Source organism: Pteronotus mesoamericanus, unplaced genomic scaffold, assembly GCF_021234165.1.
Source record: "Pteronotus mesoamericanus isolate MK-2021 breed Mesoamerican mustached bat unplaced genomic scaffold, CSHL_Meso_final contig_657, whole genome shotgun sequence".
Classification (NCBI taxonomy): domain Eukaryota; kingdom Metazoa; phylum Chordata; class Mammalia; order Chiroptera; family Mormoopidae; genus Pteronotus; species Pteronotus mesoamericanus.
Genome location: NW_026555229.1, coordinates 6,632,877 through 6,645,739, shown reverse-complemented (window position 1 = coordinate 6,645,739; position 12,863 = coordinate 6,632,877). Strand labels below are relative to the sequence as shown.

General features: G+C 41.7%; 1 protein-coding gene across 1 annotated transcript in view; it reads right to left on the bottom strand.

Annotated features, from left to right (window-relative positions):
- Positions 1-12,786, bottom strand: part of PDCD11 (programmed cell death 11) — a 39,485-nt gene extending 26,699 nt beyond the window's left edge. Inside the window, exons 1-8 of the mRNA XM_054581443.1 lie at positions 12,678-12,786; positions 11,212-11,324; positions 10,230-10,361; positions 9,344-9,511; positions 7,348-7,509; positions 5,998-6,121; positions 5,324-5,505; positions 944-1,051 (exon numbers count right to left, since the gene is read on the bottom strand). Of these exons, the coding sequence (XP_054437418.1) occupies positions 944-1,051; positions 5,324-5,505; positions 5,998-6,121; positions 7,348-7,509; positions 9,344-9,511; positions 10,230-10,361; positions 11,212-11,313 (978 nt within the window). The 5' untranslated portion in view covers positions 11,314-11,324; positions 12,678-12,786. The remainder of the gene's footprint in view (positions 1-943; positions 1,052-5,323; positions 5,506-5,997; positions 6,122-7,347; positions 7,510-9,343; positions 9,512-10,229; positions 10,362-11,211; positions 11,325-12,677) is intronic.
- Between the last annotated feature and the right edge of the window lie 77 nt (positions 12,787-12,863).

Sequence of the window (12,863 nt, the reverse complement as noted above, 5' to 3'; positions counted from 1 at the left end):
CCAATAATGCACATGCAATGGAAACCATGGGCAGGCGTCACTACATTAGAGGCTCATCTAAAATGCACCTGAAACCACCTGCTTTGATCACAGGGTGTTAGCATGCGAAATGTCTCAACTCTGTCCATAAATATGACTAGAGGGAGAAAATAATTAATAGAAAGAGGTTCACCAAATGTTAACAGTGTTATCATTAGGCGGTGCGAAAGCCTATTTTAACTTTTTACAGAGATATCTCTGTAATATCCGTTAGCATGGGTAAAAACCAAAAATTAATCACTTTAGGAGAAAAAATATTCTGAGTACTACATACTGGAATTTTCTTCTCAAATATCCATGTTAATTGTAGAAAATTTGAATCTTTAGATAAGGGTAGAAAAATCACCCAGAGTTAATTACTATTAAGACCTATTTGTGTGAACTCTCAGTATTTTAACCAGATGTACTCCTTAAATTTATTTTCAAAATTGGATCTATTATACCCTTAGCATTTTTTAAATCACATTTTTCTATTTAGACATATTTCTTGTTTTCTTAAACTGGATCTATTATACTCACAGCACTTTTTAAAATTACATTTTACTATTTAAACATATATCTTGTTCCCTCCTGTTAAATACTCCTCTGAAACACTTTAAATTATAAAAGCAAAAGATTTGATAGCAAAAAACAAAAACAAAAAAAAAATCAAACCATGGAAGAATATGAAATAAAAGCTAAAAGTCACCGTCTCTTCCACTAATTACCTTCTCTAATTTCAGTCCCCAGGGATAACCACTGGTAGCTTCTTGTGATCCTTCCCAATACTTTTTACTCCCCTCATCTCCTCTCTGCACACCTGTACACATGCAGTCTTAGGACTTGGCCCGGATCTAACTGTGATATTGGATAGCTGATTGGGATACAACTGGAATTAAGAAAAGACAGGTACAACATTACTTACTGCTTGATTTGAGGAATACGTTCCAACTTTCTTGGGTTCCAAGTGCATAAAATCAACCACGCCCGTGAAGAATGAGAGGAAGTTTAGCGTAAGGCCAAGCGGAGTCACCTACGAATAAACAGAACACGTTTTGAAAAATATCTCTTTGAAGGCAACAAGAAAGTGAGAGCTACTGTTCATAGTAAACACTCAATACCCCATCTCTCCTCCTCCAGCTAATCCTTATCAATCTTCCTTCCTATAACACTAAGTGGCAGGGCAACTCCTGGCACTGGCTGTCTCTTCATTCAGTAAGCCCACCTCCCTTCCGGAAGGAGAGGATGTCAATCCTCCCATCGGCAGGATTTCCCAATGGGATGGAAGGCACTTTGCTCAAGGATCCTCAGGGAACTGCCAGCCTGACAACTCAAACAAATTGGTGCTGACTTGGTCATTTGCCCAGAAAAAGAAAGTAAAACTAAAATGATTGCAAAAGAAAGACACTGGCCCTGGCTGGTGTGGCTCAGTTTGCTGGAGCATCATCCCATAAACCAAAAGATCGTGGGTTTGATTCCCAGTCAGGGCACATGCCTAGGTTATGGATTCGGTCCCTGGTCGGGGTGCATACGAGAGGCAACAATGTGATGTTCCTCTCTCACATCGATGCTTCTCTCCCCCTCTCTCTCTCCTTCCCTCCCTTCTCTTCTCTCTATAATCAATAAGCAAGACATTGACCATGAATAAGCTGACTCACCCTACAGAGCCCACCTCCCCAAAAATTAGGAATTAAGGTAAGAAGCACCTCAAAAAAGAGCAATGAGGTAGGTGACTAAAATCAGGAATCTCCACAGAAAATGGGAGAGTTATTTTCTGGGAAAGCTCTCCAGTGTCTTGAGTACCAGACTCAAAACACAGGAAGCATGCAAACCTTAAAATGTGGATTAAGAAAAATCCTGTATATCGTACGGATGTAGATACTGAAGACATCCAGCGCCTCTTCCCCACCAAGTTATCAGGCAGCTTATACCCTCCTGGATAGATCCTTTCCAGAGAACTGTCACATGCCAGAGAAGACCTAAAACAGTGATATTTGGAGGCTGCCCCCGCCAAAACTCTGCTAGCTCCTGCTCCTGATAGTGAAAATCAGCCAGTCAGCAAGTCCTACCCAGGAAAACAGGCTTCCTAACAGTTTTTTAGTGCCCCAGGTGCAGCATGGCAGTCAAAACCAAATTTCAATAGAGAATGAGAAGTTCAAGTTGAGAGACTCCCAGAAGGTAGAATAAAGACAAATACATGCACATATCAGGAAAAAGGTAAGAAAATTTAGAGAATTTATCCATGAATTCCAACATATTAACAGACATTCCAGAAAAAGAAGAGAAATTTATACTTTAAAACAAAGACAAGATCTAATAAAGGACTAGTATACAGAATATATAAAGGATGCTTACAACTTAACAATAAAAAGACAACCTAACTGCAAAATGGGCAAAGGTTTTTTTGAATAGATAGTTCTCTAAAGAAGACACACGAATGGTCGATAAGCACATAAAAAGATGCTCAATATCTATATCACTAATAATTACAGAAATGCAAGTCAGTATCACAGTGGAATACCATTTCACATGCACTAGGATGGCTATAATAAAAAGGGTAATAGTGAGTGTGAGAATGTGGAGAAATTAGAACCCTTACATGGCTGGTGGACATTTAAAATGGTGAGGCCACTTTAGCAGTTCCTCAAAAAGTTAAACAGAAAGTTACCATGTAACCCAGTGATTCTATTCCTAGGTGTATATACCCAAGAGAAATGAAAACATATGTCCACACAGAAACTTATATATGAGTTTCATAGCAGCACTGTTCATTAAAGATTAAGGTGGAAATAACCCAAATGTCTACCATTTGATGAACGGAGAAACAAAATGTGCTATATCCATATGGCGGAATAATATTCAGCCATAAAAAGTAAGAAACCAACAATATATGGTAGAACACAGATGAGCCTTGAAAACATGATGCTAAGTGAAAGAAACCAGTCACAAAAGGCCACATATTGTATGATTTCATTCATGTGAAATATCCAGAATAGGCAAATCTAAAGACAAAAAGTAGATTAGTGGCTGCCAGGGACTCAAGGGAGGGAGGAATGGAGAGTGACCACTAATGGGGTACAGGGTGTCTCACGGGGGTGGTGAATATGTTTGGGTTAAACATTGATGATGGCTGCAAGCCCTTGTGAGTACACACACACACACACACACAACCCTGAGCTACACACTTTAAAATTATATGAATTATTTCTCAAGTTTTAAAAAGGAACTTTCCCAGAACTGAATGCATTTCTGGATTATAAAAGTCCAACAAAAATAAATGAAGATCCATACCAAAGCACAGCATCGTGAAATTATTAAATAAAAGGAATAAAGACAATATTTAAACACATGCACACCAAGAGAAATCAAAATAATAACAGACTTTTCAATCGTAATGGAGGCCAGATAACAATGGGAATAATGCTCCAAAATTCTGAGTTATATTTGATCTAGAATTCTAAGCCCAGCTTAACTATCAATCATGTGAGAGCAGAATAACAATGATTTCAGATCTAGTAGATGTGCAGAAAAGAGTTAATATAGCAGGTCTGAAATTATAATCCTTACAGAAGCCTGTTTCCAATGTTAGCGCTTGGCTAGTGTCTTGGAACTTGGACATCAGGAAGGTTCCTACCACTCCCAGAACTGAGTACCTAAAGTAACCACCTGAACTGTTCATGTAAACAATATAGTTTATGCTAAACACCTGCATTCCTCATGAGAGCCTGCAATTTTAGTACACACCAAACAGAGTGTATCTATATAACTCACCCCAGTTACAAACGCTAGGGCTAGGGCACTTGCCCTGCCAGCTGTTCCTCAGTAGATTGAGTATTGGCCTGTGAACCAAAGGCTTGCCAGTTCGATTCCCGGTCAGGGCACGTGCCTGGGTTGCGGGCCAGGTCCCTGATTGGGGGCATGCAAGAGGCAACCAATTGACATCTCTCGCACCTATGTTTCTCTCTCTCTCTATCTCCCTCCCCTTCCCTTTTTCTAAAAATAAATAGATAAAATCTTAAAAAAAAAAAAAAAATCAAAATCCGTAGGGCAGTAAATTACTAACTAGCGTTCTTGGTACACAGCATCTCACGTGCATTACAACTTGTTGCCAGAGAAATTAAGTATATCCTTTCTGACTCCACCGGGAGAAGACACTGGGAAACTAGTGCCTTGTTTCTACCAGACTTCATTCCATAGATCCTTTTTTCCCTTTGCTGATTTTGATCTGCCTCCTTTCACTATGATGAATCATAGCAGCGAGTACCACCATCTGCCGAGCCCTGTGAGTCTTCCTAGTGAATGGCTGAACCTAGGAGTGCTCGTGGGGATCCCTGACCCACTAGATCAGGAAATCAACCTCCCAGGTAGCTTTCCAAAAATGCTTCTGGAGTACATGCCATACTGAAATGAGGGAGTAAACCAAAAGGGAGGAATAACTGGAATCAAAAGAGGCTCCAATACAGGAGCAGGATGACAGTAAAAGGGACTCCAGGTAGAAATAAAAGTAACTAAGAGATTACCTAGACTGTTTGAAAACTCAGAAAACTGTAGTGGGAGAAAAATAACTATAGGGGGTATGAAGAAATAGCGATAAGTATGAAGTTAGGAAATGACAAAAAAAAAAAAAAAAAAAAAGAAAGCAAGCAAGCTGATTATCAACGCCAGGATAAAAGCTGTTCAACAAATAGCCACAGTATATTAATTACCTAGCTCAGCAGAAAACAAAATTTACATAGTCATAATAACTTAAACACTAAATAATGATTTAAGCAAACTTTTAATATACCTCTGTTGGGAGGCTGGGGCGGAGGAAGGGAAAATTAAGAGAGGCCCAACTTTGTCTACCTTGATCAGAAGTTAAAACTCAATGCCCACAATTGATAAACCAAGAGGTACCAGCAGAAGCTTCAACATAAATATGGAGGTAAATTTCAAAAGATAGGATGAAAGAGTTAAAGATGAGACTAGGAAGGATGAGACAGTTCATTGTAAGTCTTTTACTACCATTGGACTTTTTTGATCAGCATTAGCACAAGCCATACATGTAATTTTAAGCTTTCTAGCAGTCAGATTTTAAAAATGGCAAAAAAGAGGTGAAATTTGTTTTAATAATAGTTTACTGAGCCTATTATATCCACAGTATTATCATTTCAAAATGTACCACTGGCTAGATTTCAAGTGTAAAATAACCATATGCGATCAGTGGCTACCCTATTGAACAGCACAATTTTAGATTATGTGCATGTACTACTTTAATAAAAATTATTTTTATTTTAGAGGTTAGTAGTGACAATGAGCAGCTTACCTTCTGTACCTGGGCTTTGACCACCAGTCCAGGTAGCAAGTTATTAAGGCTCCAGTTTTGCTCCTCAGTAGCAACGGCAGTGGAAACTTCTGAATGACCAACAGACAGACTAACAACTCCTCCGTTGCCTTTCACCTCTTCAATGACGCAGTTCAGGTACTGGCCCACCTTCAGTTCCGCACCTGTAAGCCCAGCCCCAGCCCCCAAAAGAAAAAAAAACACCTATGGGAAGGACCTTTAACTTGGGTTCAAGCAATACCTAAGATAATCCATGGCCTACTTGCTGAGTTACAATCTACTGCTCCCCATATTCCCAATCTCTAAGGGACCAACTACGAGAATGAAGTGATCCTGACTGATCTGGAAATTGATCACAAAAATAAGAAAATTTCAAAAAGCAGGAAAGGGCTGGTTCAGAGGCCACGGAGGCCCAATCTTCAGTGGAACCTCCTCAGTGAGAAACAGTAAAAATGCCCCATCGGATCTTAGCGAGACCCCGCCAGTCGCTGGCCCTTCACACATACTCCCTTTTCTATCGGCTAGGATTAACTCTGATCTCAGCAAAGCCTTCAGGGTCACGATTCTGTAATTTACTCACCACAGTGGCATTCGAATAGTGCAGCCCCACACACACCACCTCACTACCATGCACTGGCCCCTCTGCTTCCCCTCACCTTTGTTCTTCTGTCTGACATAATCCTGGGCTTTCTGCAGTGGCAGAAAAGCTCTGGCCCCAACAACACCAATGTCCACTAGGTAGCCATGGTCTTCCAGACTGGACACAGTGCCTGTGAGCAGCTGGAGGAAGAGAAAGCATTCCCAAAAGTTCAGAGGCCAGAGGTCATGGGAGCAATGAACATCCACTACAAAATGTGTGTTCCCACCATCAACATCCACACTTTATCCCATAATCCCACCCCCCTTTTAACTTGAAACCTCAGTCCCACTAGAGGATAAAAGAGGGAAAGATATCAACTTTATTTCTCCAGGGCTACAAGGATTTTACAGTTTCCAGACAATGAGGAGTACTATACACAGATGAATAATGGAATTACAGAAAGAAGTCTCTCCCTTGGAGAATTTTCAAAAGATAGGAGACGTAGCCCTGTAAGGTCACTCCCAGCACTGTGACTAATGAGAATACAAAACCACCCTTCTTACTGTCCTCATAGCTTTTCTAACCACCTCCAAGACTTTAAAAAAAAAATTTTTTTTTAAATGTAAAAATCTCACCAACCTCCTTTACATTTCATGGAACGTAATGCAGCATTCAAAAAGGGCTCTGACACTCACTATTTGGTCTTTGGCAAGAGGCACTTAAGCTTTTCTGACTCCACCTTCTCAAAGGTACAAGAGGGATATTTACCTGCCTCACAGGGTTCCTGTGAGAATTTCTTCAAATAAAGTGTCTAAAACTGCACTTGTCATATAGCAGGCTCTCCGCGCACCTGTCAATTTCCTGAAACTTGGCTTTTTTGTATTCCCCTTTTTACCCAACTTTCAAGGTCTGACCCAGCATCCACTGCTTCTACCCAAACACTGCAAGGTCATGCTGATCTCCTTCCTCTTAATTACGAGAGTCTTGAGTGAGCGTAGCTTATCTAAATGTTCTGTACCTACTGGACTTAGAGGCTCTCAGCTAGGACTAATTTTAGGATGGAGAGAATCAGTGTTGGACTACCCATCAGTACAGATGATAGACAAACTGCCCCCTCTACTCTGTCTCTTGCTCTTGGAGAACAGCCCTTAAGCATTCCCCACAAATGCTAGACTAAGGCTCCTTGGAGGCTTTTTTTTTTCCTTCTACCAGCAAATCTTTGACTTTCTCCCTTCCAGGGTAAAATGATCAGGTTCCCAGGTATTCAATTTCCACTAAGTATCCAAAGCACCCCCAGGAAAAGGCCTACTCCTGGGTGAAACAGTTAAGCTGAAAGTAAAAGGTGACCGAGACACTGCCTAGGAGACCAGACAGGGCATGGAGAGGGCACGTTGCCAGATCCCCTTCCCTGAACCCAGATACGTACCATGCCAGGCTTCAGGGCCTCCGCACTCAGCACTTTGTTCACGTTTTGGGGGTTCAGAGATAACTTGACACTCTTGTTGCCTTTCTCTGTGATGCCCAGACTGCTCACCACACACCTCACCAGCATCCCAAGAGAAAAGAGTTCCGGCAAGCTGGCCAGGTCCTGCATGATACAAATGAGAAAGCCCTGACACAGATCCTTCCCCTGAACCAAGAACCCATTGCCCAGTCCGGGCTCAATGAGTTTTCATCCTCACGCCCCAAGAACCCAAAAAGCAATGAAGACAGTAACTGCTAGCCCACGAAGGAAGATGGATCTGTGGCCAAGTCTGTCTTGAATTTCAGCATAAAGCCTGCAAATATCTTGTCAAAATACTGTCATAATGACAGGTCAAAAGAGTTGTCTAAAGACCCTAGCCAGGTAGGTCAGTTGATTAGAGTGTCATCCCAATACGCCAAAGTGTGTTCAATCCCCCATCAGGGCACATGCAAGAATCAACCAATAAATGAATAATTAAGTAGAACAGTAAGTTGATGTTTCTTTTTCTCTGTCCCTCCACCCTCCCCGCCCCATCCTTTCTTCTTTCTCTCTCTCTCAAAAAAAAAATCAATTAAAAAAAATTTGTCTACAAAGGCTAAAGGCATGGTTGCCAAGGGGATGAGGGTAGGGAATGGGTAAAAAAAGGTAAAGGGGAATATAGTCAATAGTATTGTGATAAGTTTGCACAGTGACAGATGATTACTAGAATTAGTGGGGCAATCACATCGTAAGATATAAAAATGTTGAATCACTATACTGTGTACCTGAAACCTATATAACTATTTTAATATTATATACCAACCACACTTAATTTAAAAAAAAGAGTTGTCTCTATTTATTGTTCCACTTCTTCATCTCCTACTGACTCTTCCGCTTACTGCAACCTGCATCCCACCCCTTGCTCCATTAATCACCCAATAAAATCGCCAGTGACTTCCATGTCACTATATCCAACAGTCCATTTTGCAGTCCTTCTCTTATGTGACTTTTAAAAAGAATTTAACACCAGAGACTGCTCCTTCCTCCATGAAACATTTCCTCCCTGGCTTTCAAGACCCTTTTTTCATTGGTTGTCTCGATCTGTCTGGCTCTCCTTTTTCTGACAGCGAGTCTCCTTTCATGCAGCAACTAAATGCAGTATGGACTCGTGGCTCAGTCTTTAGTCTCTTTTCACTGTATTTGCTCTCTCTGAGAAACTTCTTCCCCCTTCACAGCTTCAACTACCACCTACACAAAGGAGTCTCGCACATTTTTGTTTCCGCATCTCAAATTCAACACAGCAAAAAGCAAATCATAATCATCTCTCATAATCCAGGTCCCCTTTCAGGATTTCTTATCTCAGAATGCCATGGCCATCTGCCAAATCATGAACAACAGAAACCCAGGACTCATCCCTGACACTTCTGCCTCACCACCCACACCCAACACATCACTGAGCACTGACTTTATCTCCGCAGTCCTCAGTGAATCCTGAACCCAAGCTGCCCTCAATCTTAGACCCTGGATTACAATAATAGCCTTCTAGCTGGTCTCCAGGCAACTGCTCTTTCATCTCCAGTTTATTCTCTATGCTGTCTACATGTCACCCACCCCAATGAGAACCTTTCAAGGATTTGCCATTAATTCTAGAATTAAAAACCAATCCTTTATATGGTCTGGCCTCCACGCAGTTCTCCCCCCTAAACCCACATCACTCTCCCTTGCTGTCTCTGCTCCAGCCACTTCTTTCTGCTACATAGCACACTCTTTCTGCCTGAACTCCCTTCCTTCTTTATCTGGTACAGCCTCACCCTTCGGATCTCAGCTCAAGCATCCCTTCCTCTGGGAAGTCTTCCAGGCTCCCTGGGCCAAGTCAAACTTATTTAAATCCCGTTAAAAATTTAGGGCATTTATTTCCTTCTTAGCTCTCAGCAAAGTTACAATCTTGTATTTATTTGTATACCACTATTTGTCTTACCTTCAGAGGTTCTTCTTGAGCCACCTGCTCACTCAGCTTTTTGGTGTAAGCATCACAGATTTCAGTTATTTGCACAAAACCCTGGAGGCCATTGGGGAGACTAATCACCAGTTCCAGGTCATTTACCTCTTTCACACAACCCAAAATCCGCATCCCTTCACACAGTGACTAGAAGAGGAAAAGTAACATCAGTACAATAGGGAAGAGAACAATGAATGGGGAGGTTAGGGGATTCTGGCTTCTAGTCTCAACTCTGCCATACAAAAATTACAGGAAGTACATATGTGTATATGTCAATGCACTTAAACATCCGACTGAGCACCATAAAAGGTCTAAATGATTTGACAATGTTAACAGCACTACACAGTGCTGGAGGGCATGTCAACTTTTTACTTTATTCCACGCAACCCAACCTCAAATGCTTGACCGGCAACAAAATGAAGGACAGAGGCCAGTGGAGAGAAAGGCAGCCTGGAGCGCGTGGGCCAGGTCTGAAAGTGTGACCACTACTCTGCTCCGTGTGACTATGAACATGAGCGACTGTGGGCATGATTGCTCAAGTTATTGCCAGTTCTAACCTACCAATTTACTAAAACTCAAGTCCCATGAGGATAGCAACAGGGTGAGCCAAAAAGAAAAACAAACTAACAAACAAAAAAATACATGATCCCAGGCATTAGTTAATAATAGAGGGAAATGATGCTCAGTTCTGAGCACAAACTGCAATAATCTCTATAGACACAAGCAAAATACAAAGACACAAACACACACACATATGAATGAAAGGAATGAAGGGAAAAAGGAAGCAAGAGGGAGGGAAGAAGAACATATACAAACTTAAACAATCCAGGTACTTTGTTTAAAATAAAATCAAACTTTAACAAACCTCGATATTAAGAATTTCAAACTTCTCTTTTGCAGACTTGCTGCTTTCTCTCTTTTCGATTTTCAACTTTTTTGCTTTTGCTGGTCCTGTCTGGCTCTTTTTCCTTTTGGTGGATTCCTCTTCAGTAGAAATCTAAAGGGGCAAAAAGGTTCCAAAGAATGAAAAGAAGCAATCCTGGCTTTCCCCTCCAATTTCAGGTCATCTGTCACCTTGCTCCATTACTCCCCCACTCCATCCCACTCCCAAATGTTCCTTTAATTCCTACTTCAATCCCAACTTTCCCATTCTGCCCCCAATGCTCCCCTTGTCCAAAGTTTGCCCTTCGTGTTCTCAAAAGCCCCTTCTCTCTAGCATTCTTCCTCCCCTGACTTAGGATGGATGCTGGGGGTTCCCAAAATAAGAAGCAATTTGGAATAATGTATGAATGGAAAGTGGAGTCACAAAGACTCAGCTTATACTCCCAGCTCCACCATGACAAGCTGTGTGGTTTCAGCTAAATTATATAATCTCTTAGCCTCAGTCCCTCATCATAAATAGAACAGAGATCCCTATTTCACAGCAGAATTGGGAATATTACATAAAATAGACATAAAGCCATACAATCAAATGCTAGCTCCCTTCCCTCCAGCATTTAGAGCACAGACTGCTGTACGTGAAAATTATGAATTCTAATGCAAATCCTGACCATTATACATGGCAACAGGGACCCCAGTGATCTAATGCTTTCTCTCCTGTACCAACCCAGCATAAAGTTCCTAAGAATAAGGAACAAGAGCACTGCAAACTCAAATATTAAATGCTGTGCTTCAAAGATAACCGTCTTGTGGTGGTGTGGACTCTCTAACATGTTCAGTTTATAAACATAGACTTCAAAAGAAAAAAAATCTGAAAAAACACCACAATCCTCAAACAGGGCTCATTGTTCACAATGATACTACAGAGGAAGTGTTCAGAGACTCTTACCAATCAAGTATCCACTTACATCAAATAAATTGTCTTGTTCAACTGAATGCTGAAAAGCTTTCTCTGATTTGTGGGTCTTTCTTGTCCCCCCACGGGGGAAGTTTTCTTCCATGGTTGCCATGTTTGGGTCTCCTAAAAACAATGCAAAGAGTTACCAGGACATGTAACCTCGGTGTCAGATTTCTGAAAGGCTGTGATCAATTGGCGAGAGAGAGAGCCTTCTAGCATCAATTTGTTAGACAGCATTCAGGACCAAGGAGCAGATGATTTGATGTGAGGCCCCGATAATTCACAATGCATCTTTCCAAAGGTCTCTCCTTCCAAATCACAAATCCACACCTTTTGCTCCAAAGAAAAAAGTTACAGACTCAATGTAGTAATTACATTAAGCAGCTACATTTAAGTCAGAAATACACACATGAATAAATAACCCCCTACTTCCAAAGAACATCAACACTTTTAAGAACATAAAACAAGTATGCAAATAATTTAAAATACAAATCAGATTATAAACTATCAACATAGTAAGTGATAAGGCTTCAGTAAAGGATGCAAGCATCCTAAAGAAGATGCTTGTGGGCTAAATGTTAAAAAATGAATGGAATTTTGATAGGTGGAAAGGGAAAAGCAGGAGGAATGTGACAAAAAGCATGGAAACAGCAAAAGCCAATTATTTCAATGAGCACCAGCAATTTGTCAAACAATCACTCAAAAGCTTGCTGTTACCTTTCTACGAAGGGCTGTTCAACTATACCACAGGGCAAATAAGGCATAATAATTGGAGTTAAATTTTAAAAGACAGATTAGGCTTTTCATGGATAATCTCGAATTATATATGAGTAATTAAATGTTTACTTTGGCAATCAGAGCCTTATGTAGTTATAAGTAGAATGATTGCTTAAGTTAGAAAAAACAGGTAATCAAGAAAAATATACTGCAGGCTACAGATGGAACAGAACTGAAGGAAGGTAAACCAGGTAGGAGTCAACTGCAGTACAACGGAGAAACCGTAAGAACCAGAACTAGGTACAGGTGAAGACGGAAGACAAGGAGGGGTTGGTCCCGAGAGCCTTGGGAATAAGAATCTACAAGAGCTTGAGATCGTGGCAGGGGTGACGACGGAGAGGGAGCCAAGGATCAGGAAAGGATGTATGTTTCGTAGAAATAGGCAAGTGAAGAGTCTAGTTTGCTGAGAATTTGATCCTTAATCTCATTTCAGACAAAGGAAAACTAGAGCTTCCAAGAGACAGGCGATCCAGAGGCAAAGAAGGGACTTCTTTCCGGGAAAGGAGCTGCTTTCCGGGGACAGAGCCCGAGGTTACCGGGGCCACTCGTGCACAGGCAGCCGGCTTCTGAGCCGGGATGCGGAGGTAGGTCTCACACACCCGGCACGCGGAGAGCATGGCAGAGGCCGGGGGACCTTGGCCCTTGGACAGACCTGGAATCCACAAGGTGTCCTCCCTTACAGCCTCTGTCCTCACTCACCAGCTTCGCGACGCCGGCCAGTCTCAACTGGGGAGGCCGCGCCACTGAATTCGCACACGCGGAGACCCGTTCAGCCAAAGCACCACTCTGCTCTTCCGGCAGCGTGGGCGGGCTGAACGCCCTACTTCCGTTACTATGCCGGGTCCTGTCACTGTGTAGGGGGAGGAGGTGTAAAGGCAGGAAGCG